The sequence below is a fragment of the Lepidochelys kempii genome, chromosome 18 (assembly GCF_965140285.1).
Source record: "Lepidochelys kempii isolate rLepKem1 chromosome 18, rLepKem1.hap1, whole genome shotgun sequence".
Taxonomy (NCBI): Eukaryota; Metazoa; Chordata; order Testudines; family Cheloniidae; genus Lepidochelys; species Lepidochelys kempii.
The window spans coordinates 14,063,196-14,089,814 of record NC_136397.1 but is presented as its reverse complement, the minus strand read 5'-3'; the positions used below and the strand labels follow the sequence as shown (position 1 = coordinate 14,089,814).

General features: G+C 40.1%; 1 protein-coding gene across 6 annotated transcripts; it reads left to right on the top strand.

Moving 5' to 3' along the window:
• The first annotated feature begins 43 nt into the window (after positions 1–43).
• Positions 44–26,619, top strand: NMNAT1 (nicotinamide nucleotide adenylyltransferase 1). Of its 6 annotated transcripts, none has more exons than XM_073316394.2 (6): positions 44–154; positions 14,066–14,155; positions 18,375–18,548; positions 20,180–20,363; positions 21,114–21,259; positions 22,444–26,619. In XM_073316394.2, the coding sequence occupies exons 2-6, from the start codon at positions 14,119–14,121 to the stop codon at positions 22,854–22,856; spliced, it is 954 nt and encodes a 317-aa protein (XP_073172495.1). In that variant the 5' UTR covers positions 44–154; positions 14,066–14,118; the 3' UTR covers positions 22,857–26,619. The 6 variants fall into 6 exon arrangements, with proteins under 6 accessions (XP_073172495.1, XP_073172498.1, XP_073172496.1 ...); XM_073316397.2 differs by lacking the exon at positions 14,066–14,155 and adding an exon at positions 3,506–3,544; XM_073316391.2 differs by lacking the exons at positions 44–154; positions 14,066–14,155 and adding exons at positions 196–652; positions 3,506–3,544.

Sequence of the window (26,619 nt, the reverse complement as noted above, 5' to 3'; positions counted from 1 at the left end):
CCATGTCCACTTCCGTCGCCGAGTAGCCAATCGAAGCACTCCTGCTTGTGCGCTGTACCCGGCGGTCCCGTCGGCGCCTGGTACCCCGGGCCACAGTGGGTCCGCCCCACCCTGGGCCGTTCTCTGCGGAGCTGTGGCGCCGCCTGTCAGCCGGGTAAGCAGCTTGAGGGGTGCCTCTGTGGGGCGAGGCGCCCAGGGGCCGCGCCTGGGTTACCCTGCGTGGGGAAGGGAGCAGGGCGGCCCCATGGGGAGCTCTGGCTGCAGGCGGGGGGCCTTGTCGCTGGCCAGGGACTTGCCTCCCAGCGCGCAGCCAATTTTTCAGTCAGTTCCGCTTACCTCTGTATGACTGAAACGAAAACAAGCGCTGCCACAGGGTAGGGAAATGCAGCCTGTCTTGCCAAAGGCATTTAGAAATGATTATATGTTACTCCTGCAGTCCTTACGCACACAAGTAAATCCCATCAGTGGAACTTTGCTTGCATGAGCAAAGACTACATGCAGGAATAAGATTTTGTGGGACTGGGCCCTAAATTAGTCTGGCTGTTCTCCGTATCACTTCATCCCACGCTGAAGTACTCCACCTCTGGGATGGAAGGCGGTAGCTGTTTAACAATGCATAGCATCACTATACAACAGCCCTGGACTTTTACCAGTATGTGTTGCACTTATTGAAAATGTCACGTATATAGCATGTATGTTTGTACAGTATATTTTGTGTCAGTTTCACCAACTGAAACCAAATACAAAATCCTTGGTAAAAGAAAGTGGCAAGGAAAACAAGTTCTTGTTGGTATTAACAAAACAAGGTGGTTTTTTAAATTAAAATTAGAATGTATTAATACTATATATAACTTTTTATTGCTTGCCCCAATGAATTTTTGAACATCTATCTTAACAATGTCAATTTACAAAAGAAAAGGAGTACTTGTGGCACCTTAGAGACTAACAAATTTATCTGAGCATAAGCTTTCGTGAGCTACAGCTCACTTCATCGGATGCATGCAGTGGAAAATGCAGTAGAGGGATTTTATATACACAGAGAACATGAAGCAATGGGTGTTACCATACACACTGTAAGGAGAGTGATCAGGTAAGGTGAGCTATTACCAGCAGGAGAAAAAAACAACAACAAAAAACAGACAAACCTTTTGTAGTGTTAATCAAGGTGGGCCATTTCCAGCAGTTGACAAGAACCTGTGAGGAACAGTAGGGGCAGGGGGATATAGTTTTACTTTGTGTAATGATACATCCACTCCCAGTCTTTATTCAAGCCTCATTTAATGGTGTCCAGTTTGCAAATTAATTCCAATTCAGCAATCTCTCGTTGGAGTCTTGTTTCTGAAGTTTTTTTATTGTAATATTGCCACTTGTAGGTCTGTAATCTAGTGACCAGAGAGATTGAAGTGTCCTCCAACTGGTTTATTAATGTTATAATTCTTGACATTTGATTTGTGTCCATTTATTCTTTTATGTAGAGACTGTCCGGCTTGCCCAATGTACATGGCAGAGGGGCATTTTTGGCACATGATGGCATATATCACATTGGTAGATGTGCAGGTGAACGAGCCTCTGATAGTGTGGCTGATGTGATTAGGCCCTATGATGGTGTCCCCTGGATAGATATGTGGACACAGTTGGCAACGGACTTTGTTGCAAGGATAGGTTCCTGGGTTAGTGTTTTTGTTGTGTGGTGTGTGGTTGCTGGTGAGTATTTGCTTCAGGTTGGGGGGCTGTCTGTAACCAAGGACTGGCCTGTCTCCCAAGATCTGTGAGAGTGATGGGTCGTCCTTCAGGATAGGTTGTAGATGCCTGATGATGCGCTGGAGAGGTTTTGGTTGGGGCCTGAATGTGACGGCTAGTGGCGTTCTGTTATTTTCTTTGTTGGGCCTGTCCTGTTGTAGGTAACTTCTGGATACTCTTCTGGCTCTGTCAGTCTGTTTCTTCACTTCAGCTGGTGGGTATTGTAGTTGTAAGAATGCTTGACAGAGATCTTGTAGGTGTTTGTCTCTGTCTGAGGGGTTGGAGCAAATGCGGTTGTATCGTAGAACTTGGCTGTAGACAATGGATCGTGTGGTGTGGTCTGGATGAAAGCTGGAGGCTAAGTAGGTAAGTATAGTGGTCAGCAGGTTTCCGGTATAGGGTGGTGTTTATGTGACCATCGCTTATTAGCACTGTAGTGTCCAGGAAGTGGATCTCTTGTGTGGACTGGTCCAGGCTGAGGTTGATGGTGGGATGGAAATTGTTGAAATCATGGTGGAATTCCTCAAGGGCTTCTTTTCGATGGGTCCAGATGATGATGTGATCAGTGTAGCACGAGTAGGGGCATTAGGGGACGAGAGCTGAGGAAGCGTTGTTCTAAGTAAGCCATAAAAATGTTGGCATACTGTGGGGCCATGCAGGTACCCATAGCAGTGCTGCTGATTTGTCCCCAAATGTGAAATAGTTATGGGTCAGGACAAAGTCACAAAGTTAAGCCACCAGGTTTGCCATGACATTATTGGGGATACTGTTCCTTACGGCTTGTAGTCCATCTTTGTGTGGATGTGTCATTACACAAAGTAAAACTATTTCCCCATGTTTATTTCCACCCACCCCCCCCCCCACTGTTCCTCACACGTTCTTGTCAACTGCTGGAAATGGCCCACTTTGATTATCTCTACAAAAGGTTTTTGTTTGTTTGTTTTTTTCTCTCCTGCTAGTAATAGCTCACCTTACCTGATCACTCTCCTTACAGTGTGTATGGTAACACCCATTGCTTCACGTTCTCTGTGTATATAAAATCCCCCTACTGTATTTTCCACTGCACGCATCCGATGAAGTGAGCTGTAGCTCACGAAAGCTTATGCTCAAATAAATTTGTTAGTCTCTAAGGTGCCACGAGTACTCCTTTTCTTTTTGTGGATACAGACTAAAACGGCTGCTACTCTGAAACCTGTCAATTTACAAAGAATGCCTATGGGAACTAATTTTATTTAAGTCATTTTGTTTACCCTTCTCAGAAATCCTTAGAGAGAGATTTTCAGTGTCTTATTTAGTAGTGGGCATGAAAATAGTTGGATGTGGTATAACTCACCTCAGCTTTGTTAAACTAAGTACATAGAAATGCATGAGGAGCTTTTTCATCAGTACATACCAAGGATTTGGCGTTTGGAGACATGAATGAGAGAAAGTGGATAAAAAACAAAGAACTATTGTTTACTGGTATGAGTGTTTAAATATTGTTTGTGGTCACATTGGAATAATTTTGATAGTGTTAATTCAGTACCTACCAGTCCTAAATGATAATACATAATTTAACAAAACTTTTATTATGAGGAAAAAAATTACTTGAGTTGGTATAGTGATTTACCTTTCTAAGGACATTCAGAGCAGGAGGCTCTCTTGTTCTATAGAGGTTCTTGTAGCACTCTCATCACTGTAGCATCTGACTTCCAGTACTGCATTAAATTATGTGATTAACATCTGTCACGTATAGTTTATTTTTTCTCTTTCTTCTTCTTCCCAGGGAAGAAAATTGTGGGCACATTTACTCAGCAATTGGAAGGTGCGATTCCCAGCTTGGGTAGATGTACACATGTTAGTTATGTTCAAACTGGCACCTAAAAATAGCAATGTGGCAAGAGTAACAGCTTGGGCTAGCAGTCCATGTACCTACTGAGTGGGGGGTCAAGTAAGATTGTATTGGGGGAGGCTACCCTGACCTGCTGTCTGTGCCACCGTGACCACAGTGCTATTTTTTAGAACACTAGCTCAAGCAAAGCTAGTGCATGTATGTCTACCCATGTGAAGTTTCCTATAGTCCAAGAGCTTTATGCCCAGATATATTGTATTGCTGTAATCCTGCCAATGGGTAATAAAGGCATGCAGGTCATATCATCTGGTCTGGATGAAATGGAGTCTCATTAGCAACCAGAGTTGATAGAGAACATTGTTTATCATAGCACTGTGAGAGCTTACAAGTCAGAGAAGAATCCTAAACTACAGATCAAACTGACCAATTGTGAGTGCGTTCCTCCAACTAAAGGAGACTGCAGACTCCCATAGTGTTTTCCTCTGTTCCATTTTGCTCAGTTCCAGCTTTAAACAGCTGTTCTTCAACCCTGAGCCGATGTAATCCAAGCAGTGGGCCAGCTTGGTGGAGTGGAGGACCATTTGTCATTTTGGGGAAGACTCACACACTTTTTAGTGATGATTTCACTCTTTCACATAGACAAAAAAACCCAAAAACTGGAGAATTTATTGGAATTCTTGTTTATAGAGAAGAGACTAACTTTCTGGGCCAAAATGGGGGTCGCTTACTATGAAATATAATGCTTTGAAGACCACCCCTATAGGAAATTCCCTGGCTTAAGAGGCTGCTATAAACTATCCCCAGGATAGCCAGTACCGTTTCATTAGACTTTTAGACTTCATCTGCTGGGCAAGCCACTTCTCCTAGTTCATTAAAGAGATACTTCATATTATTTAAACTGACAGAAAAAAATGGGGTAAAAATGGCTGAGTGGAATTTATGTTATATGTTATCCAGACAGTCTGCAGCGACATCAGGTTACTGTATTTTCAGGGGTTCCAATCCCTTAAATTGCAATTAACGGAACAAATATTCAGTTTTGTGCTGCAGTGCAAACAAACTAAAATGAAGGGGGAAAGTGAAAACAATCAGGTCATATACCTGTCCTTTCATCCCTGAGTGCAAAATAGTTCAAGATAGTTTAAAAGGTAACTTTATTTGGAACTGCTCAGAGGTGGCACATACAGCCCTTGGAAGAGGAAAGCACGTTGTATCAGTCTGAATGATCCAGGAGTGGCTTTTCTAGGTTCCAAAGGTAGCAATGTACATATTTCATATCCAGGAAGACAGGGTGGACTTTGAAGAATGGGGACAGCAGGGTCTCTTCTCATCGCTCCCAAGAGAGAAAGAAGCTTAATATACTGTACAATATTTCACAGTGAATAATTAATAGTTATGTGCATCTATATTGTTATTCTTGGTGTCACTGGCCCGTCCTCAGAAAGCATTGTAAGCTTTCTACATGATACTACATTTCATTAAAAAGAAAAGGAGTACTTGTGGCACCTTAAAGACGAACACATTTATTTGAGCATAAGCTTTCGTGAGCTACAGCTTATGCTCAAATAAATTGGTTAGTCTCTAAGGTGCCACAAGTACTCCTTTTCTTTTTGCGGATACAGACTAACACGGCTGCTACTCTGAAACCCAAATTTCATTAAAAGAAAAGGAGTACTAGTGGCACCTTAGAGACTAACCAATTTATTTGAGCATAAGCTTTCGTGAGCTACAGCTCACTTCATCAGATGCATTGTAGCTGTAGCTCTCGAAAGCTTATGCTCAAATAAATTGGTTAGTCTCTAAGGTGCCACTAGTACTCCTTTTCTTTTTGCGAATACAGACTAACACGGCTGCTACTCTGAAACCTAAATTTCATAAGTTATCTTTAATCATTATAACAACTTCTTGCTTGAGAGGCAAGTTTCTTGAGTGTTACAAGGATTTACAAGAGGGGCACAATAGATCAGTGAATAAGTACAGGCCTGCTTTAGTCTCTTAAGGATACTTTGCACTGCTATAGTATCTTCCAGCTGTCCCTCACATGGTGCTAATGCACTAATGAAGCCTCACAACCCCTCTGAGTTCAGTAAGTATTGCTATCTCCTTTTGACAGAGGACTAAACTTGAGGTAAAGGAAGTTTAAGTGAGTTGTCCAAGGTCATAAAGCAAGTAAGAACTGGCAGTAGCATCAAGGAGTCTTCATATCCAGTTGCCTGATCTAAGTGCCAGACACTGCTTCTTTACTATTTAGAAACAGTATAGAATACATTTTAAAAATCTCAGTGTCTTCCTTTAAGCATGAGCTGTAAGTTACTGAACAGGATTGGCCCACTTAATGTTGGAGTAAAAAAGATTAAATCAAAGTTATTTTAGAGAGAAATATTGAAGACGTTATTTAGCGTGTTCTGGGACAGAATCATACAATTAATTTTTTAAATTATCAACTGTTCCTAAAATCACAATATAGAGTTTTAGCCAAATTTTCTTAAGGCAGCCCTAGTAAGAAAACAGTTAAAGTAAACATCAGGAGAAATGGATTCATTATTTTTGTGCAACAGATTCAAAGGATTATTCTTACAATACTGTACATAAAACCAATATTCTACAGAAGTTATCTCCTCATCCAGCACAAGTTTTCTGGAGAGTTACAAAACAGTACACATTTGAGATTTACTTATGTAAACAAGATAGGTGTAGGTATTAGCTCACTTTCTTTAACAAGTCTTTAGGAAAAAATATTTCCAAGACAATAGACATATTGATCTCAAGTTACATTTTAAGTGTCACCCTGAATGCCTACCCAATCTAAATTAGGCAATAGCATTTCCACAGTTTTGTAGTAGAAATAAGGGGCTTTGAAATCTGCAACAGTAAAGGCTTCAAATAAGTCCTTTTGTAAAAGAACACTGAAATTAATTGAGTTGTTCCTGATTATTCCAGGGCAGTGAGCAGTTTTTCACAATTAGAGGAAAGACCTGTACAATTGTGATGAATGAGAGTAACTGTGAGGTACTCTAAAAGTTGTCTGAAATGAAATAATTTACTTTAGTTAGCACAGGAGTTTCTGAAATTTTTTAACTTCTCTTTATAAGAATTACTTTTTAATCTCAAAAGCCTTTGGGCCAAATTCAACCCTGAGGCCAATGGAGTTACTTCAGTGAATAACTTGTATCCATTTTGTTGATGTCTCTAAAAAGCTTAAGGAATAAGAAGTCCATAATTCAACAACACATTAATTTCTTAAATAGTTTCAACTTAGAGTGAAGAGTTGAATGTGACAGTCTGACAGTAGATGGGCTGTAAGCATTCCTGGAGTCCTACATTACTGTTCTCTGCTGGGAAAAGCTAATTAATTTCCCTTTGTACAAGGCACCACTTTTCAACAAAGTAGATCAGAATGTTGCCAGAGTATGAAGGTGAGGGTCACTCCATAGTCAGTGGACCCTGGTTCTGAAAGTGCCAATAGTTTTAAGAATTACACTATCAGAAAATGCATATTACACAATGGTATTAGATTTCAGCCCTTCTGGTCCCTGAGCCAGCACAACACATGTGTTTCCTGGAGAAATGTTGCTAAGCTGCAGATGTCAGCATGAATTAAGAAATTGAGAGTATGTGTGAATAATCAGATCTTGCCTATAAATACCTCAATTTGTAAAGAGACACGAGTTAGAAGGCAAGTTTATGATGCAGTTTAATAGCTGCCTGATTTTCTAGACTGTAAAATTAGCTGCCATGATGCAAAAGGACATTTGATCCCATTGCTGAAAAGGCACCATATATTTTCATCTTTAAATTTCCGATTATTTTCCCCTTTTTTTAGGAGCAGACCTATTCAGGTCTGCAGTCTGAGTCACTTTCTTCTTTGAAACTGGAGCTTTATGCATTACAAAGGCAAGTCCAGCTCCTTCCTTCTCCTGTTCCATAACTGTTTCCATAGCAACTCTTCCAGCTGATGCCAGTGCAAGGGCTGCACTCAAAGTGGCACCAAACCCTTCATGTCCTTGCCTGCTAACTGTTTTGTGCTAATAAGGAAGAGGATTTGAAAAATTCTGTGTAAAAACTCTTGAAAGCACTGAAAAGTACTGACACAGAGTGAACCTCATAAGAGTACCAAAGCACTGCCGTTTCCATTCAAGAGCCCCCTGATGTTTGTATATATTGATAGTTAAAGACTTTGCTGGGAATCTCTCTTGTTTTGAAATTCTCCTCACTGTGACTGTTACAAGGATCAGTATAAAGAACAGGAGGACTTGTGGCACCTTAGAGACTAACCAATTTATTTGAGCATAAGCTTTCGTGAGCTACAGCTCACTTCATCGGATGCATGCAGTGGAAAATACAGTGGGGAGATTTATATACACAGAGAACATGAAACAATGGGTGTTACCATACACACTGGAACCAGAGTGATCAGGTAAGGTAAGCTATTACCAGCAGGAGAGCGGGTGGTGGGGGAAAAAAAACCTTTTGTAGTGATAATCAAGGTGGGCCATTTCCAGCAGTTGAAAGAACGTGCGAGGAACAGTGGGGGGGGAGAATAGTTTTACTTTGTGTAATGACACATCCACTCCCAGTCTTTATTCAAGCCTAAGTTAATTGTATCCAGTTTGCCAATTAATTCCAATTCACCAGTCTCTCCTTGGAGTCTGTTTTTGAAGTTTTTTTGTTGAAGAATTGCCACTTTTAGGTCTGTAATCGAGTGACCAAAGAGATTGAAGTGTTCTTCGACTGGTTTTTGAATGTTATAATTCTAACACATTCCAGTTTTAGTCTGTTCAGAATCAGTCCAGGAGAAGCCATACTGGCAAGTCAGATTGCCATGAAGAATAACACTCAGACATATTTAGGGTAAGGGGAGGATAGGAAGAGAAGTGAAAAATTAAATTAATAGAAAAAGGATTTACTCAACAGTTATGGTCATTCATAGTTTCTTTTAATTTCACCCACCCTATTAAGTACTTTGTCACAAAAGCCAGACTCCAAATGGAAGCAGTGCAAATACATGACATATTTCTGTCACTTATAAAAAGAAAATTATTTACTTGTTTTACCCACCACACCTTAGATTAAAACTGAACATTTAAGAAATCTAAATCACTCTTAATCAGTGCTACTGATTTATTATTTTCACTTCATTCAGCTTCCACAACAAAAATAGATTGGTCAATTTTACTTGTAATTATAATCAGCTTTTCTTCTTACATGCTAACACCATGCTGCCCTGTTTCGGTTTCCAGGACTTCTGCAGAATATTTAAATAAACAAGGGAAGGGATAGCTCAGTGGTTTGAGCATTGGCCTGCTAAACCCAGGGTTGTGAGTTCAATCCTTGTGGGGGCCATTTAGGGAGCTGGGGCAAAAATTGGGGATTGGTCCTGCTTTGAGCAGGGAGTTGGACTAGATGACCTCCTGAGGTCCTGTCCAATCTTGATATTCTATGATTTCACTTACATTTTAAAGGAATATAATAGAACATATTCTTTTTAGGTTTCACTTAAACAAAATCTAAATGTTGGGTCTAACTGCTTGACAGTGCCCTTTAATTAATTTAGATACCCATATCTTTAAATTGTCAGGTAGATCAGTATTTCAGGGAAATGTGTAAAGCTAATTCTGTGAAGGAGAAAAGGTTTAATTTCTCATTTAAATAAACTTTAAAAGTACCTGCTGAAGTCACAGTGCTCACTGACAGCATCACAGACAGATCATAAAGTTTGGGCTAGTTTTGGCCTGTGTAAGAAAGCAACTGTGAGAGAGACTTCTTGTTATCATTGTAGCAATGTTTGTCAGTGTTTAAAATTGATAAATGAAAGGAGTAGCAATACTTCTTTTTGACATTATGACTAGAAGTAGTCTGAAGGTGCAGAAAACATGATTCTACCTTTTTAATCCAGCTCACTAATTTCAAAATTAGGCTAATATTTTCCTAGTTTTTGATTATTCTGTTCCATTTTATATGCCCAGCAATCCATCCTCTAACTGAAAAATGCAGAGAGCCTGCAATTAATTATAAAAGATAACAGTGAAACAAAATTATTCAACTAAGTATACCAGTTGTAACTGTAACTTTATTATGGCACTGCTGAGACAATGAGTTTGTTAAAATACTCAGATCCCTTCATTTAAGAGCTGTTAGAAACCAAAGGGTCCCATTAAAATGAAGTGAAAACTAGCTTTGCTTTAGAAAACATAAAATCAGAAGTGGAATGTAGCCTTGAATGCAAACATACATACTGTGTAGCCACGGCAGTTAATACAACAGTGCAGACTCCTTCAGTTAAACATCCTATACTCCTGAATACACAGAAGATCACCTTGAGCTCCTAGGAACTGGCTCCACAAGAATAAGCACCAAAGCCCGCCCTGGAAAGAGAGGAGAGTGATCAAGATAACACTTCGTTAAAGTCCTTCCCAAAGAGAGACTTCAAGAAGATAAAAAGAAAAGGAGTACTTGTGGCACCTTAGAGACTAACAAATTTATCTGAGCATAAACTTTCGTGAGCTACAGCTCACTTCATCGGATGCATCCAATTAAGTAAGCTGTAGCTTACAAAAGCTTATGGTCAAATAAATTGTTAGTCTCTAAGGTGCCACAAGTACTCCTTTTCTTTTTGTGAATACAGACGAACACGGCTGCTACTCTGAAACCTTTCAAGAAGATAAGCTTCCCCCTTTTGAAAAATCATTATCTTGTCTACTGTGTTGCAGAATCAGTCTATATGACCTTTGCCTTCTAAAAAGCATAGCTAGAGGCAAATTATTTTGTCACTATTCTTGACACACAGAACTAACCACATAAAATATGTTGAAAAGTTAAAAAGCCACTAAGTTCATCAGCCACATATTGTTCACCCTCATTTTCTCTTCCTACGCTATCTTCATAACACCAGTGCATCTCTCCCAGATAATCGATGTGTTCCTGCTGGGTCCAAAACAGCCAGATATCTGATGTAATCCAAGTATGTGTGAATGATCGAAGGACAGAAGTGGTAATAAACATAGCAGTTGTATCACAGATAAGTCAGATACATTAATTCTTTTTGACACCTTAGAGACAAACCAAATTTATTTGAACATAAGCTTTCGAGAGCTACAGCTCACTTCATCGGATGCATTCAGTGGATGAAGTGAGCTGTAGCTTACGAAAGCTTACGCTCAAATAAATTGCAAAAAGAAAAGGAGTACTTGTGGCACCTTAGAGACTAACCAATTTATTTGAGCATGAGCTTTCGTGAGCTACAGCTCACTTCATCGGATGCATTCAGTGGATGAAGTGAGCTGTAGCTCACGAAAGCTCATGCTCAAATAAATTGGTTAGTCTCTAAGGTGCCACAAGTACTCCTTTTCTTTTTGCGAATACAGACTAACACGGCTGTTACTCTGAAACCTGTCAAATAAATTGGTTAGTCTCTAAGGTGCCACAAGTACTCCTATTCTTTATGTGAACACAGACTAACACGCTGCTACTCTGAAACCTGTCTTTTTGACAATGGGTGTAGATTTTTCTCAGCCTGCTTCTCAGTCCTAGCATCTCAGTGCTGTTTCATGACACCTGAATTACATATTTGAGTATACTGCCTGTGAGAGAATCAGGGGAGTATCACAGGCCTGATTCTCCCCTCAAATTTCTTTACACTGATATCTCCACTGACTTCAGTGCAGGGCATGCACAATGGGGGGGCAAGTAGGGGCACCCCCAATAATCAGCGAGGGACACAGTACTCTCCCTGCCCCGGGGCTGCAGCGGGGAGAGAGCCACAGCCCCAGAGCTAGGGGATTCCTCTCTCCCCAGGGGCCAGGTGGGGAGGGGGGAGAGTGAGCTTCTGTGCCTCCCCCCACTCCCTCTAAAGGGGTCAAATTTAAATTCCTCTGCATGCTCCTGCTTCAGTGGCATCACTCTTGGTTTACACCAGTGTTACAGGAGAATCAAGCCCTGTTTCTTTGCTGTCCCACATATCTCTCTGTAAAACCCAGATGCCTGCAGAACTCCAATGGTGAAGAAAGTAAAGATACTACCATCAACTTGTTCAAAAGTGACTGGCTGCAGTACTGGGACAAGCTCGGACTGAAAAGCAACCCCAAGAAATCAGTTAAACATTCACTGAATTAATATCCTTTTTTAATTTTTATTTTTACTAGACAAAGCTAATATTGGGTTTCCAAATGTCTGTGTTTGCACATTTCAGATGTATACATTAGTCTCTTGTTGGAGAACATTATTCTAAAATAGCATTAAGGTTTTGATACAAACCAAAGAATGGGAGGAATTTTAGGTTTAAGCCTGCGAAATATTAGAGCAGCAACTCCAGGCTCAACCTGGAATGGTATTATTCCCAGCAACCTTTAAATATACAATGAAAGCTACATCAGGTAGCCACCCAATGGACTAGTAAAATCAATTGTCAGTAGAGGTTTTTTTAACTGCAAGTTGAACAAAACCGTATTGAAAACCTCGGGAATAATTGAATGGCTTAATACAAGGAGTTATCTATTGGGCAGGAGGACCTTAGTAGAAATTTCACTGTACCAAATTATATCCATCATCTCATCCTCCTATATTTATTCAATAGAAAGATCTCTGTCACACCAACTAACACAGAAAAACTTCAGTAAAGGTTTCTTAACAGAAGATGTGCTTGAAAGAAATAGCAGGATGTTCTTCCTCCTGTTACATGTATCATTTATACCATTTTACCATATGTGTCAGCAATGGTCCTCTGCCATGTACATTGGCCAAACTGGACAATCTCTACGCAAAAGAATAAATGGACACAAATCTGACATCAGGAATCATAACATTCAAAAACCGGTAGGAGAATACTTCAACCTGTCTGGCCACTCAGTAAAAGATTTAAGGGTGGCAATTTTGCAACAGAAAAGCTTCAAAAACAGACTCCAACGAGAAACTGCTGAGCTTGAATTAATATGCAAACTAGATACCATTAATTTGGGTTTGAATAGAGACTGGGAGTGGCTGGGTCATTGCACATATTGAACCTATTTCCCTAAGTTAAGTATCCTCACACCTTCTTGTCAACTGTCTAAATGGGCCATCTGGATTATCACTACACAAGTTTTTTTTCCCCTGCCAATAATAGCTCATCTTAATTAATTAGTCTTTTACAGTTTGTATGGCAACTTCCACCTTCTCTGTATGTGTGTGTGTGTATATATATATATATATATATTCTTACTATATGTTTCATTTTATGCAGCCGATGAAGTGGGCTGTAGCCCACAAAAGCTTATGCTCCAATAAATTTGTTAGTCTCTAAGGTGCCACAAGTACTCCTTTTCTTTTTGCATTTATAGCCTGACTTATCTCAGTTGTCACCCTGCCACCATAGAGATATTTATAAGGCACTTTTGGTGACACTGGACTGCTGCTGATTTCCGAAATACAGGCTGCAGGACCACCCTGCCATCACGACTTTACTTTAAATGAGCAGACTGCTGATACAGAAACAGGAATTGAAAATGGTACCACCTAGTTAAAACGTCAGCAGGCCTTTTCTGCCAGGTCCTTTATTGGAGTTTTCAGTCCTTCAGGTTTGTGCTGTCAGATCTTCAGGGGAGTGAAAACTGCTGCCAGTCTCCTTGTCTAAAGGGAACAGAAACTATGGGACAGGCTATGATTTCGCTCTTCTCAAGAACATCTCAGAATACTCAAATCAGCACTTTAGGTAAGACACCTGCTTCATTTCTCCCTCTGTAATCTCAGAATTCATCATGCATGCATTAAATTAACCTCTACAAGTTTTACTAATTAAACCTCTTTGTACCTCTGTAGGATGTAGAGCTGAAGGATCAGAATAATGATTCCAAAAACAAACACTATAACTTACTGAGAAGAAAATGACATGAGACATATTATTATTCATTACTTACTACACAGTAAAATATTCCACCAATACACAACTCTGTTACGTAGTTACTTGAGGCATTCAACTCTTGATCCCATATTTAAAGCTGGCAAAGGACTTGTAGACACATTTCAAAGGTACTGAGCACCCAACAATTCCCAATCAGTTTGGGAATAACTTAGAAAGTCCAAAATTCAAAGATTTGAGGGGACCATGCTCATAGGAAGGGACATGGTACTATTAGATGATGCCTCTAGATTAACTGAATTTGTATTTTACATGATGTTGCAGCAGCAAACCTTAATATGGAGACAAAGGCCTTAACTGCACTGCGAATTTTAAGGAGTTCTCCCATTGCCGTGTAGCACCAACACAGCTCCGCTTTTGCAAGCAATGGTACAAGCAGAAGGGCATATTGCTGCATGAATTTTTACCACTGTATCATCCAGATCTTCTCAATGTAGACAAAGCCTTTGTCTCCTGACAATGTGCTGTTATAATAGCAAATTTAATTCCATCATCTGTTTGCCTAAGCATGGACTAACCCTACCAGGTACTCTCCTATGAGCATTCAAAGCTTTTTAGTATTTTAGTCCCAACCTGATTTGGACCATTTTTATATTTTGCAGCCCTCTCTTCAGAAGCTTCTATTCCTTTCCCACTCGAAAGTCAATCTCTATTGATGTGTATGCTAAATTTGCTACTGTATCTGGAAACAGGTATTTTATATTATATATGTAGAGAGCACCATTCTACCCTGTGATATGTGGTATGCACTACTGTATATCTTGTAGATATCAATGTTTGCCCTTAAATATTAGTAGCTCTTTTCAGTTGCAATGGAGGCTAAGCGTTTCAGTGAATTAAACATTGAAGTTTCACCTCTGGAGAACTGGATTAGAATCTTAATTTGGCTCACAAGTAGAAGTAGTTTAATGGTCTCATCCTAGTCTTTAGAAATATTAACAAAAGTACCACATTGTTATAAATCTCAGCTCAGAAGACAAGGATGTTGTGAGTCGGGATTGCGGAGCATTGTGTGGCTATAGTCAGTGCTATTAGTTTTATTAGTTCAAAAGCACTAAATTCACCTTTCAGAAATAATAATTAAAAGCTAATAAACAATATCTCAACTTACATTAACTCTACCCTGTACACAACTATCTACCCTTTTGATAAAGGATTCGAGCTTTAATTAGTTTTGCTGCTTTACTGGATTTAAGAGATTCTAAACTCTTTCCCTGGTTTCTGCCATGGATACACACACCCCTATTAAATAGCCCTAAAACAAAACTGTGTTTACAATCCGAATTAATGGTGTTTGGGCACTCATCAGCTCAGGTGGTAGGCCATGTGAGTCAGGCAGGAATGAATCATAGCTGGTCTGATCGGATGCTCAAGAATCTGGGAGAAGTGCCATTTAAGAGAGGTTTTTATTCCAGTAATACATGGCTGGTATGAGTGACAAAATTCTGTTATGCCCTGTAATTCTTTTCTGCTATCAATTGCCGTTGGATTTCAAAAGCTCAGCATTCCCCGAAAGGAGCTTACTTCCCTGAGGTCACCATAAGCACAAAGTCCCTTTATCGTAATGAGAATTGGCAGGATTAGTGCAGAATAGCTAATTTGTAATGGGCTTGGGGGTAATATAATGCCCCAGTCTCCCCACCCCTTAATATTTTAGTAAAGGTTTTAAAAAAACTTTAAAAAGCCCATCTCAAAAGAACACAATAAAAATCTTAACTTGTACTGACATGCTAACCATGATCAGTACAGATAGATAGATCAGTCTGAACGGAACAGTAGCAAAGAGAACAAGTAAACTGGTGATAACTTCACCTTCAGAGCTAAGAGGTTTCAGAGTAGCTCTTCTGCTTCCTGTGGTCAAATCCCAAAGCTGCCAGCTGAGGAATGTTGTCTGCTCTCAGTCTTGGTAGGAAGAGCTGATAAAGGTGACTTGAAAAGATTCTGTTCCTCATGATTCAATTAATAGACATCATTGTCACTAGGTTCAGGTAAATTGGATCGTTCACTAGATGCTATATTTGTCTGTCCAAATGTAGTAATGTTTGAGCTGCCTTCTGTATTAAACAAGTGGTGATTCGGTATTTTTATACTTACATGGGCCTCCATTATTGTAGTATCTGAATGCCTCCCAAATATTTCAAAATAACAATATCTCTCTCTTCCTTCACAGTGTGTAATAGAATAATAGCTTATAGTTTGCCTGTTTGTATGTGTGCTGTGTTGTGTATCTTTCTGTGTGAATAACTTTTTGGAGAAAAGCTAACCTAAAGAAATGAATTTTGCATTTAGGTCTGGATGTGTTTGTTCTCATCTCTTGCAGAAGGATTCATAGTCGAGGTCCAATTCCTACAAAAGTTCTCAGAGTAGCAGCCGTGTTAGTCTGTATCCACAAAAAGAAAAGGAGGACTTGTGGCACCTTAGAGACTAACAAAGCTTATGCTCAAATAAATTTGTTAGTCTCTAAGGTGCCACAAGTACTCCTTTTCTTTTTACCAAAGTTCTGTTTCCCACACTCATGCACCTCTTCCTGTTGATCAATAGTTTAATTGTTTCACCTGAATATAGCTGTCATAGGAATTCACAGTCTCAGTCACAGAGAGAGAAGTGATCTCTCAATACCTAAACCAGTCCTATGGAGGATTTTGAAAATCAGGACACAATCTGAAGCAGTTTCTGTATTCATTGGGAAGACTGGAAAAGTGAATGCTGGAGTGATGCATTCATGGCAGCTTGCGCAGCTAAGCAGGCATTTTATACCAGTAAGAGCTTTTTTCAGGATGTGTGGTTCCACTCCTAACTATGAGTTGCAATAATCTAGTTCATAGATCATTAATGAATGGATCACCCTGGCCAGATCTATGATTGATAGGTGTAAAATCAGAATAATGGAGTGAAGAATCTGTACCTAAGTTTCTTGAGAGTACTAATTTAGAGCAGTAGTTTTTGATAGAAAAGAATTACAGCCTAAAATACTATATACTGGTAATTGTGGACTGAAGCCAATATTTAATGAATGTGTTTAAAACACCCAGTGCTTGTGTTTTTTCTTGATTAGACTAATATTTACTAGCAATTCTGCCAAAAAATAAACACTGGGACCTTTAAACCTTAATTATACCATACATCACTGTTTTTTGAACCTTGGCCACCCACAGAACGTATTATCTTCACAGTGATTATGATAGGTTTCTGAGTAACAGCCGTGTTAGTCTGTATCCACAAAAAGAAAAGGAGGACTTGTGGCACCTTAGAGACTAACAAAGCTTATGCTCAAATAAATTGGTTAGTCTCTAAGGTGCCACAAGTACTCCTTTTCTTTTTACCAAAGTTCTGTTTCCCACACTCATGAACCTCTTCCTGTTGATCAATAGTTTAATTGTTTCACCTAAATATAGCTGTCATAGGAATTCACAGTCTCAGTCACAGAGAGAGAAGTGATCTCTCAATACCTAAACCAGTCCTATGGAGGATTTTGAAAATCAGGACACAATCTGAAGCAGTTTCTGTATTCACTGGGAAGACTGGAAAAGTGAATGCTGGAGTGATGCATTCATGGCAGCTTGCGCAGCTAAGCAGGCATTTTATACCAGTAAGAGCTTTTTTCAGGATGTGTGGTTCCACTCCTAACTATGAATTGCAATAATCTAGTTCATAGATCATTAATGAATGGATCACCCTGGCCAGATCTATGATTGATAGGTGTAAAATCAGAATAATGGAGTGAAGAATCTGTACCTAAGTTTCTTGAGAGTACTAATTTAGAGCAGTAGTTTTTGATAGAAAAGAATTACAGCCTAAAATACTATATACTGGTAATTGTGGACTGAAGCCAATATTTAATGAATGTGTTTAAAACACCCAGTGCTTGTGTTTTTTCTTGATTAGACTAATATTTACTAGCAATTCTGCCAAAAAATAAACACTGGGACCTTTAAACCTTAATTATACCATACATCACTGTTTTTTGAACCTTGGCCACCCACAGAACGTATTATCTTCACAGTGATTATGATAGGTTTCTGAGTAACAGCCGTGTTAGTCTATATTTGCAAAAAGAAAAGGAGTACTTGTGGCACCTTAGAGACTAACCAATTTATTTGAGCATAAGCTTTCGTGAGCTACAGCTTACTTCATCTGATGAAGTGAGCTGTAGCTCACGAAAGCTTATGCTCAAATAAATTGGTTAGTCTCTAAGGTGCCACAAGTACTCCTTTTCTTTTAGTGATTATGATGCAAGCTAATGCTGAGAGGAAAATGAGGAAGTTAGTGGGTCTCCCTCTGTCATTATAAAGTATGTTTTCTAGCCCTTCGGGTTATGGAGAAAAGTGTATTGAAAACATTAATTGACTGCACCCTAATGGCTCAGAAAGCCAAATGCAAATAAAAGGACCAACATTGCAAAAGAATAAATCTCATCATTTTTGAGGGGCCTGATCTATGATTTTTGAATGCTGGGATGGCAGTGCTGCTATTATTCACCATATACACTGTACTCTTTACTAAAGCTCCCTTAGTACTGTCACATTGCTATCTATTACACACAAATCTCATGCTGCCTTCCCCCACTCTCTTCATTCTACATCCTTTGAAGCCCTGAGTATTCTCAACTGTATGTTTCCCATACTTAAGGCCCACACAAGAGTCCTCATCATCCTTCTTGTGGCATATAGCCACCTTTGCCCCATCCAATCTCTCTGGTTGCACCTTCTCTGTTACACCTTCTGGAGGTAGCAGAATTGCATCTGGTATTAACCTCCTAATATCAAAAATGGAGCATCATGTAAGAGATTGTAGAGCAAATATTGATGTTAGCATGATGGGTTGTTCATTTCTAATCAAACCATCTTCTGCTTTATTTGGTAACTCTAAAGGAGCAGAAAACAACTTTTTTGTCCTCTCCCCTTACTGTAGTTTTTGGCTGTGACTCTGAAGTTCTCCATTTGGACCTGTGGCTTCAGGGAAATCATATGGAGAATCCAGATAACAAGAGAGAGGTTGTTCTGCTGGCCTGTGGTTCTTTCAATCCAATCACCAACATGCATCTGAGGCTGTTTGAGCTGGCTAAAGACTACTTGCATGAAACAGGTGGGAGTAATAGCTTAGCTAATGCAAAATGTAGAGCTCTGAGATGTGTGTGGTTGTGTGTTTAGGTGAGTGCATTTGTGTGAGTATCTGCGATTGTTTTGCTATGACAGTGTCTATATTCGGATTCCGATTCACAAGATGTAGAGATGGGTATGAGTGTATGCATGATAATAAGTAACCTAAGACATAGAAGAATGTCCAGAGTTGCCGGGAATATAGCACAGTAATCGGTCATATCTGTGGCAGTGGCCTCTGTATCCCTGTCCCCTCTTGTGGACCAGTCTGTTGTAAGCAACCCAACTCCTACGTCAATGTGTTTCTAAGCCTCCCTGGGTCTGGATAGTCACTGGTCATTGTTCCTACTTCTGGGTATTTCACACAAGCTCCCAGAGATAGACTCTGGGTCTGACTCCCTATTCGGTCAGTAGGATCCCACATTCTGGAACCAATGCCTCAACCTTCCTGAGCCCTCAGTTGCTAGGATATATTCCCCCAGAGTCCACCTGGTTGTTGTAGCCCAGTTTCTAATTAAAACCTTCAGGGTCAGTGTGGCAGGAGGTAGTCAAGGAACACAGACTTATCAGAGAAACATCGTAATCACAGACACTTAACTCTCTAGCCTTTTCAAGAGTAACAGATCTTTGAAAAACAACAACATCCTGAATGCACACCCCCTTCCGCCGCCCTAAATCTAATCTCATCCCTCCTGTGAGTCCTGGGTTTGGTCAGCATCCTTAAACTATGCATCTTTTGCTGCCTTCTTTTGGCTGGTCATTTTGCATGTGCCAAAGGTTTCAGAGTAACAGCCATGTTAGTCTGTATTCGCAAAAAGAAAAGGAGTACTTGTGGCACCTTAGCTCACAAAAGCTTATGCTCAAATAAATTTGTTAGTGTCTAAGGTGCCACAAGTACTCCTTTCCTCTTTTAAAACAATCTCTGTCTCCATGTTGTCTATGTGCTTCAGCTGGGTAAGTTTGGGACAGACTAACACGGCTGTTACTCTGAAGCTTCTCCCTTGTCATTCAGAGTCAATTACCCTAACAATAGAAAAAAAACATTATTGTACTAGGGAAGAGTCATTCAATGTTGATAACCCTTGATTGCTCTGTCATTGCTTCTCAGACATAGTTGTTCCACTAGGTGTCAAGCCCCTGCTACAAAATGGATGCTCCAATCCACAAAGACTGCAATACAACATGAAGGTCACACTTCAGAATAAAGATTACAATACAAAAGAGAGACCCAGAAACAAAATGGGGTCCACGAAACAAAATGGGGTCCACAAAACAAAAAGGAGTTCACAGTTTGACTCGGACATATTGTCAATCTGTCACAGCCTCCTCTCCCCAAATCCTGGGACTATCACACCAGCTTTTTGTAGTCTGTGTCACCTACCCTTGGCAGCATGATTCAAATTCTCTTTCACAGCTGTGCTCCATACATCAGTCACAGGGCACAACACTTTTCCGGTTCCAGGGGATTGGCTAACAGGGCTCTGTGGGGAAATGGCATCTATTTTCTTTTAAAGACCATAATGACCATGCATATGAAGTACTTTATGTACAATACAGTGAAGTTGACATCTGCTCAGTCACTCCTTATGTTTTTGTGTGGGTGTGCTTGTCATGCAGGAAAATACAAAGTAATCAAAGGAATCATTTCCCCAGTGGGTGATGCATATAAGAAGAAAAGTTTGATCAGTGCCAATCACCGAGTAACCATGGCACAGCTTGCTACAGAAAGCTCAGACTGGGTGGAAGTTGATGACTGGGAAAGCAGCCAGAATGAGTGGCTGGAGACACTCAAAGTTCTAAGGTATTGCGTAGCCATACACTGAAAAGACACGTATTCCTATAGTAGGATCAGGACAGGAATGGTTTAAATGGCTAAGGGTCAATTCTGCAACTCTTAATCACATGAATAGTCCCATGGAAGTCAAAGGGACTATTCATATGAGCAAGAGTTTTTCACATAAATAAGGGTTGTGGGATTAGCCCTCCCCCCCCCTCCATGCCTATACGCTGAGACTCTGAACAGTTTAAAATTTCTAAGGGCATATCACTTACATCCTTATTTTTTATGCCTTTTTAACACTGAAGAAAGTGAGGGATTCATAACGGTGACTAGAGCTGAGAGTAGAGTGGGCCCATGCTGCCCAAGCTTCCCTCACTGAGTTCTGCTGATGTACAATGCTGCTCTTCCGTACTTTTAAAAGTAATGTGAGAACCTTAAAGGAATGCCTATTTTTCAATCTTCCTTCACCCCCATAATGCTTCTGTGTTTGCCCTTCTTCTCCATATGGTTTGTGTATTACTCTAACTCCGTCCAATTTCTTCCTTTGAAAAAATAAACTTACTTAATTGCTGATGCTTCTAGCTCCAGCACAGTGGCAGTCATAGGACTCTGATCTCACAGCCCATGGTTGGGGCAGTTCTCAAGAGACCTCTGTGAAAAACTCAGGGTACTGCTGCAGGAGAAAGTGATGAAATATGATTCAGTAGGTGGTTCTCTTCCCTATGTTATCACACAACTCTAATACTCTTTCAAAAATTATTTATTTTGTAGATACCATCATCAGAAACTTGCATCTTCTAATCCTGATAACAGTCTCCAGAGTGCTGTACCTCTAATAAAGCCAGGTCGAAAGAGAAAACAGGAAGCAAATAGATACATTCCTGTTAAAAAGAATCAACTGAGTCCAGAAACAAAAGGTTGAGTATGTTTGCGAAATAAATCCCCATAGCAACCCACACTTATTTCCAGGCCATGGTGATCTGCCATTGAGAAGCATTTTTCTGATATTCAATCTCAGTTCTGACCTCCCTACTGAACAATGTAAAGAAAATAAAGCACCTAGATTTTATGGCGTGAATCAGTAGTCTCCTTCATAATAGTAGACTATCAGGGTGAAGTAATCAGGTCTTAGACTAATCCTTAAGATAACAGAAATATGAACTGGAAAAAAAACATTTAGTTTACTGAGATTTGTCACACTACAGCTGAAGTTAAGGAATTGTGGATCATAGGCTCTTTTTATTAAATGAGGGAAGGAAGAACAATAAGTCAGAAGTCCCTTGTGTATCCAGAAATGGAGGAAGGGGTTGTAATTTAAAACCCCATGAAAGTGGAGTAGCATGATTTAGAAATTCCAGCTAACGTCCAGATTGATTATTACTTCTTACAAAGATGTAATTTTATTATTCATCTCTATTTAACCTGAGCACCTGCATGAACTAAGACCTAACAAGCTTGCCAGTTTCTTAGTACCTTGGGCCCACCCACACCTTTTGGTTTCAGCCAATAAGCCCCTTCCAACTTTCCACGATGGATTTTTTTTCCCCCAGTGTGTTTTTTTGATCCCTTAAAAATAATTTGATATCTTAGTCTTTCCTGGCCAGAGTTTACTAACACCATCCACCCAGGAAGGGCAGACACCTATCAAGCCAAACAAACTTCTGTTGGTGAAAGAGATAAGCTTTTGAGGTCCACAGAGGCGCTGGGGGGGAGGGGGGGTAGGGATCTGATAGGGGGGCTGCCAGCTGTGGACAAAACAGGCGGCCAAATGATGTTGTAGGGGAGCATTGCACAACTTTAAACAAGCATGTTCTGTAATGGAGCAGGGACGTAACATCGAAACAACATTAAGCAAGAGGATGTTAAGTGGGGAGTTACTATATTTTCTAGTACTTTTTGCTCCCTTTGGAGACTCCTGTGGATAGCCTAATAAATCTTATTATCAGGATGTTTTTTCTAATACACTGTCTGAATGTTCCTTTTCATGTTAATTTCATCCCATTACCTCAGTATACCCAGGATATGGAGAGGTAGCGTATCATTGCTAAGTCAGCAAATACCAGCAGCTAAAACTCAATCTTCGTCCATTCCCTTTTTTTAGGTGTCCCACAGCTGAAGTTGCTCTGCGGAGCTGACATCTTGGAGTCCTTTGGAATCCCCAACTTGTGGAAGCTGGAAGACATCACTGAAATTGTGGCAAACCATGGCCTTGTCTGCATAACCAGAGCTGGAAACAATGCACAGAAATTTATCTATGAATCTGACACGCTATGGCAACACAAGAATAACATTCACCTGGTAGAAGAGTGGATCACCAATGACATCTCTTCCACCAAGATCCGAAGAGCACTGAGGAGAGGCCAGAGCGTCCGTTACCTGGTCCCTGATGCAGTCCGGGCTTACATTGAAAAACACAACCTGTATAGTCCAGAAAGTGAAGATAGGAATGCTGGAGTTATTCTGGCCCCTTTACAGAAATATGCTAGGGGATGTAAGCAGGAACAGACACTGTAATCTAGCCTGTTGTTATGCTGTAAAAACCCTATGTTTTAATGTGGAAAGATGTTTAATCTGTTCCAGTAAATCAGGTCTGATTCTGTAGCCCTTGTATGTAAGTAAGTACCATTGAATTCAATGGGAGTTTTGCGCGTATGGAGATTGAGCTTTTACCGCACAAGCCTTGTCTTTTAAAAAAAGGAAGTATTTTTTACCTCAGGTTAACTAACATGTGTGAGCTATCCTGAGGTAAAGGCACAGTGAGGACAAGGCACTTAGTTTTACCATAAGATAAACTAGGAAAGGTCAGCTCTGTTGACCTTACTAAGGGTATGTCTACACTGCCCACGTTACAGCGCGGCTGCAGCAGCACTGTGATGTGGCCAGTGTAGTCATGCTTTATCGCTGGGGGAGAGCTCTCCTGGTGATTAAAAAAAACAAACAAACAACCCACCCCAAACGAGGTGGTAGCTTTATCGCCCAGAGTGTGGCTCCTGGCGATAAAGTGCTGTCTATACTGGTACTTTTCAGCGCCAAAACTTTTGTCACTCAGGAGTTTTTTTTTTCACACCCATGAACAACTAAAGTTTTAGCTCTGAAAGGGGCAATGCAGACACAGCCCTAGTCTATCTCACAGTAAAACTAAGGGTATGTCTACACAGCCGACATTAAAGCGCTGCCGCAGAAGTGCTTTAAAGTGGTCTGTAGTCAAGGCTCCAGCACTGGGAGAGAGCTCTTCCAGCGCTGTAATAAAACCACCTCTGTGAGGGGAATAGCTCCCTGCTCCCAGCGCTGTAGCACTTTCTACGCTGCCACTTTACAGTGCTGAAACTTGCATCGCTCAGGGGTGTGTTTTTTCACCCCCCTGAGCGAAGAAAGTTTCAACGCTATAAGTGGCAGTGGAGACAAGGCCTAAAGTAACTTTTTTTACGTAAAGGATAGCTGAAACTCATTTGTTATCCTGAAGTTTAAGAATACACCTTTTTTAGCAGTGAAGACAAGGCCTTAGGAGCTTGATTCCTCCACTGTCCTTTACCTTGTCATTTACAACTGTGCAAACTGAGAGTAAAGTGGGTGCAAAGTGCTGCCAATCAGCCATGCTGCTGTTTTACACTCACTTTGCATATGAACAGCAACAAAAGATGCTAGGCAGTGGAGAAGCAAGCCATACAATTATGCATTTTAAAGGGAAACCATCAAGTACTACAGTTTCATATCCAAAACTGAGCATAATGAAATGAAACAAAAATGGGTTTTACAAACTCTGATGTTACAGATATCCTTGACTTTAAAAAAAAAATCAAAAGTTTTTGTTTTGAACATGTCCCTACATTGGTGTGAACCCAAATACAACAAGAAAAGGAGTACTTGTGGCACCTTAGAGACTAACCAATTTATAATTCATCACATCTGATGAAGTGAGCTGTAGCTCACGAAAGCTTATGCTCTAATAAATTGGTTAGTCTCGAAGGTGCCACAAGTACTCCTTTTCTTTTTGCGAATACAGACTAACACGGCTGTTACTCTGAAACCTCCAAATACAACAGTAGGGCTCTGGCTACACTAGAGAACTTAAAGCAGCAATCTAGCTGTGCTCCTGTAAGCTCTCTAGTGTAGCTGCTCTTAGCCGACGGGAGAGAGCTCTTCCATTGGGATAATTACTCCAGCCCCCACGAACAGCAGTAGCTATGTCAGTGGGAGAAGCTTTCCCATCGACATAGCACTGTCCACACTGGCGCTTAAGTTGGCATAAGTTGTGTCACTCGAGGAGTAGCTAATTCAGACCCCTGAATGACCCAATTTATGTCAATTTAAGATTTAGTGTACCTATAGGCCAGGAACTAGTGCATTAGAACCAGAAAGTGAAATTGACTAGAAACAGAAAGCAAAATTGACCTATTTAGTTTTGCTGTTCAAACTGAATGACCTGTAAAGTGATAAACAACACAAATGTTTTGAACACTTCATTGTGTTATAACAAAAGACAAGGTCATTTCAAGGCAAAGTTACACTTTCTTCCACTGTTGTGTTTTAACCGAAAGCTTGGGAATGTCTGCTCATGAAAATGAAAAAAAAATTGTTACAGTTCTTCTATCACTGATACATAGTAACTAGCGTACTCCAAAATTTGGAGTATATAATAGTCTGATTCATTTTAAATACTATATTGTTCCTGCTGTAACTACAACATAAAGCAAAGAACAGTAAGAAAGATGCAAATCACATGCTAGAATAATTTTACATTTTAGCACCAGCAGCATAGTCACAGCTGAGTCGTTTAAATGAGGAGCAGGACGAGGCTGGGTTGGGTTTATATATAAATGCAGTGAATAACTTTATTTCTGTTTCCCTGCTAGGGGTCTTGGGCTTTGAAAAATACTTGATGTTAATCAGGAGCAGGAAATGATATAATAATTGCCTTACTCTAAGGTCAACATTATTCTTCATGAAAGGACAGATCAGCTTCAGAAACTGGGCCCAGCCACTGGTTTAATGGCTAAAGGTTAAGAACAGTGTCATTGTGATTCTTATTCAACTGGGCCCTTTCTTCGGAATGAGGAATAAGATTTGTGAGACATTTGATTTCTGAGACAGAATTTCTGTGACTGGAGGGGAGAAGGGGTAAGGAGAGACTAGGGTTCCAATGTAGTCTAGATATGTCATTTTTCTTTCTTAGAAGTCTGGTTCTGAAGTGAGCACAGCAAATTGGGTGTGTAAGTTAGAACAACACTATAAATGTCATGCTGGTGAATTCTACACTCCTCTCTCTTCATTTTGTGTGTGAATTAAGTGCCTTATCAAAAGTTCCAGGGCTCGAAGAGCTATTATTCAGATAGTATGAGAAAACTGTTGAACTGCATCCTCCACACAGTGGTCTGTCATACTGACCAGATCAGATATGCTATCAGAACATGAGATTCTCAGTGCTCTGGACAAGGTGAGCAATGCATGGCATCTCCACATGTGCACAAAAATGCTGGAATTAATGTATGCTTTAGAGCCTCTGTGTGCTGCTAGTACCAGTTTGCAACCATTGGTTTCTTCAGAGCATCTGTATTTAAAAAAAATCTTTGTTATAAGGTGAGGCCATTACCTTAAAGTACACTTCTGGCTCTGAAAAGTGACTGAAATTGGCACTAAGATGTTCCATGTTTATTTCTTCTCAGTGATTTCCAGATCAAATGTAATCTGTTTGTAATTAAAAATGTTTTTTCTCACTGGCAGCTTGGACTCACCTTGGATTTTGACAGTCAAGCTAGGTTCTTTCTAGCTCACACATCATCATTGGTAATAAAGATACTGTAGGCCAAATCAGTGACATCTGGGCAGTCCCACTGCCTTAAATGGGCTAACAGATTGGAACTTTAGTAAACAATTCTACTGATAATGCCCAGGAAAGAACAGAATTCATCTCTCTCTCTCTCTCTCTCTCTCAGCTATGTTGGTTCTACAGGGCTGGCAGGAGTAAAAAGCAATAAAGATTTACTTTAGTAATTAAAGTTATCTGATGTGACCCTGAATACACTAGCAGAACAGATCTTTTCTGTGAGAGAGTGCTGTTTATATAGTTACTTTTCAGAGTAGAATTGCACTTTATTAAGTCTGAGATTTACTGTGTGAATCATGATGCTGGTGTGTTTTGTTATACTTCATTTGTATAATTCAAGAGAAGGATTGTGCACTAACCAGGATTTTCTGTAGTGGCCTACACATGTTATATTTTGCTGGTCTTTAGTGCAGTTATGTGTAATAGGAGTTTCAATAAAAATTTTGGTGATAA

What these genes read in the sequence shown, in the direction of transcription:
- NMNAT1 (XM_073316391.2), top strand. Translation starts at nt 589, where the DNA reads ATGGAAGGCGGTAGCTGTTTAACAATGCATAGCATCACTATACAACAG. An exon ending in ATTTACTCAGCAATTGGAAG is followed by an intron (nt 3,545 to 18,374) that starts GTGCGATTCCCA and finishes CCCTTACTGTAG; the next exon opens with TTTTTGGCTGTGACTCTGAA. An exon ending in AGACTACTTGCATGAAACAG is followed by an intron (nt 18,549 to 20,179) that starts GTGGGAGTAATA and finishes CTTGTCATGCAG; the next exon opens with GAAAATACAAAGTAATCAAA.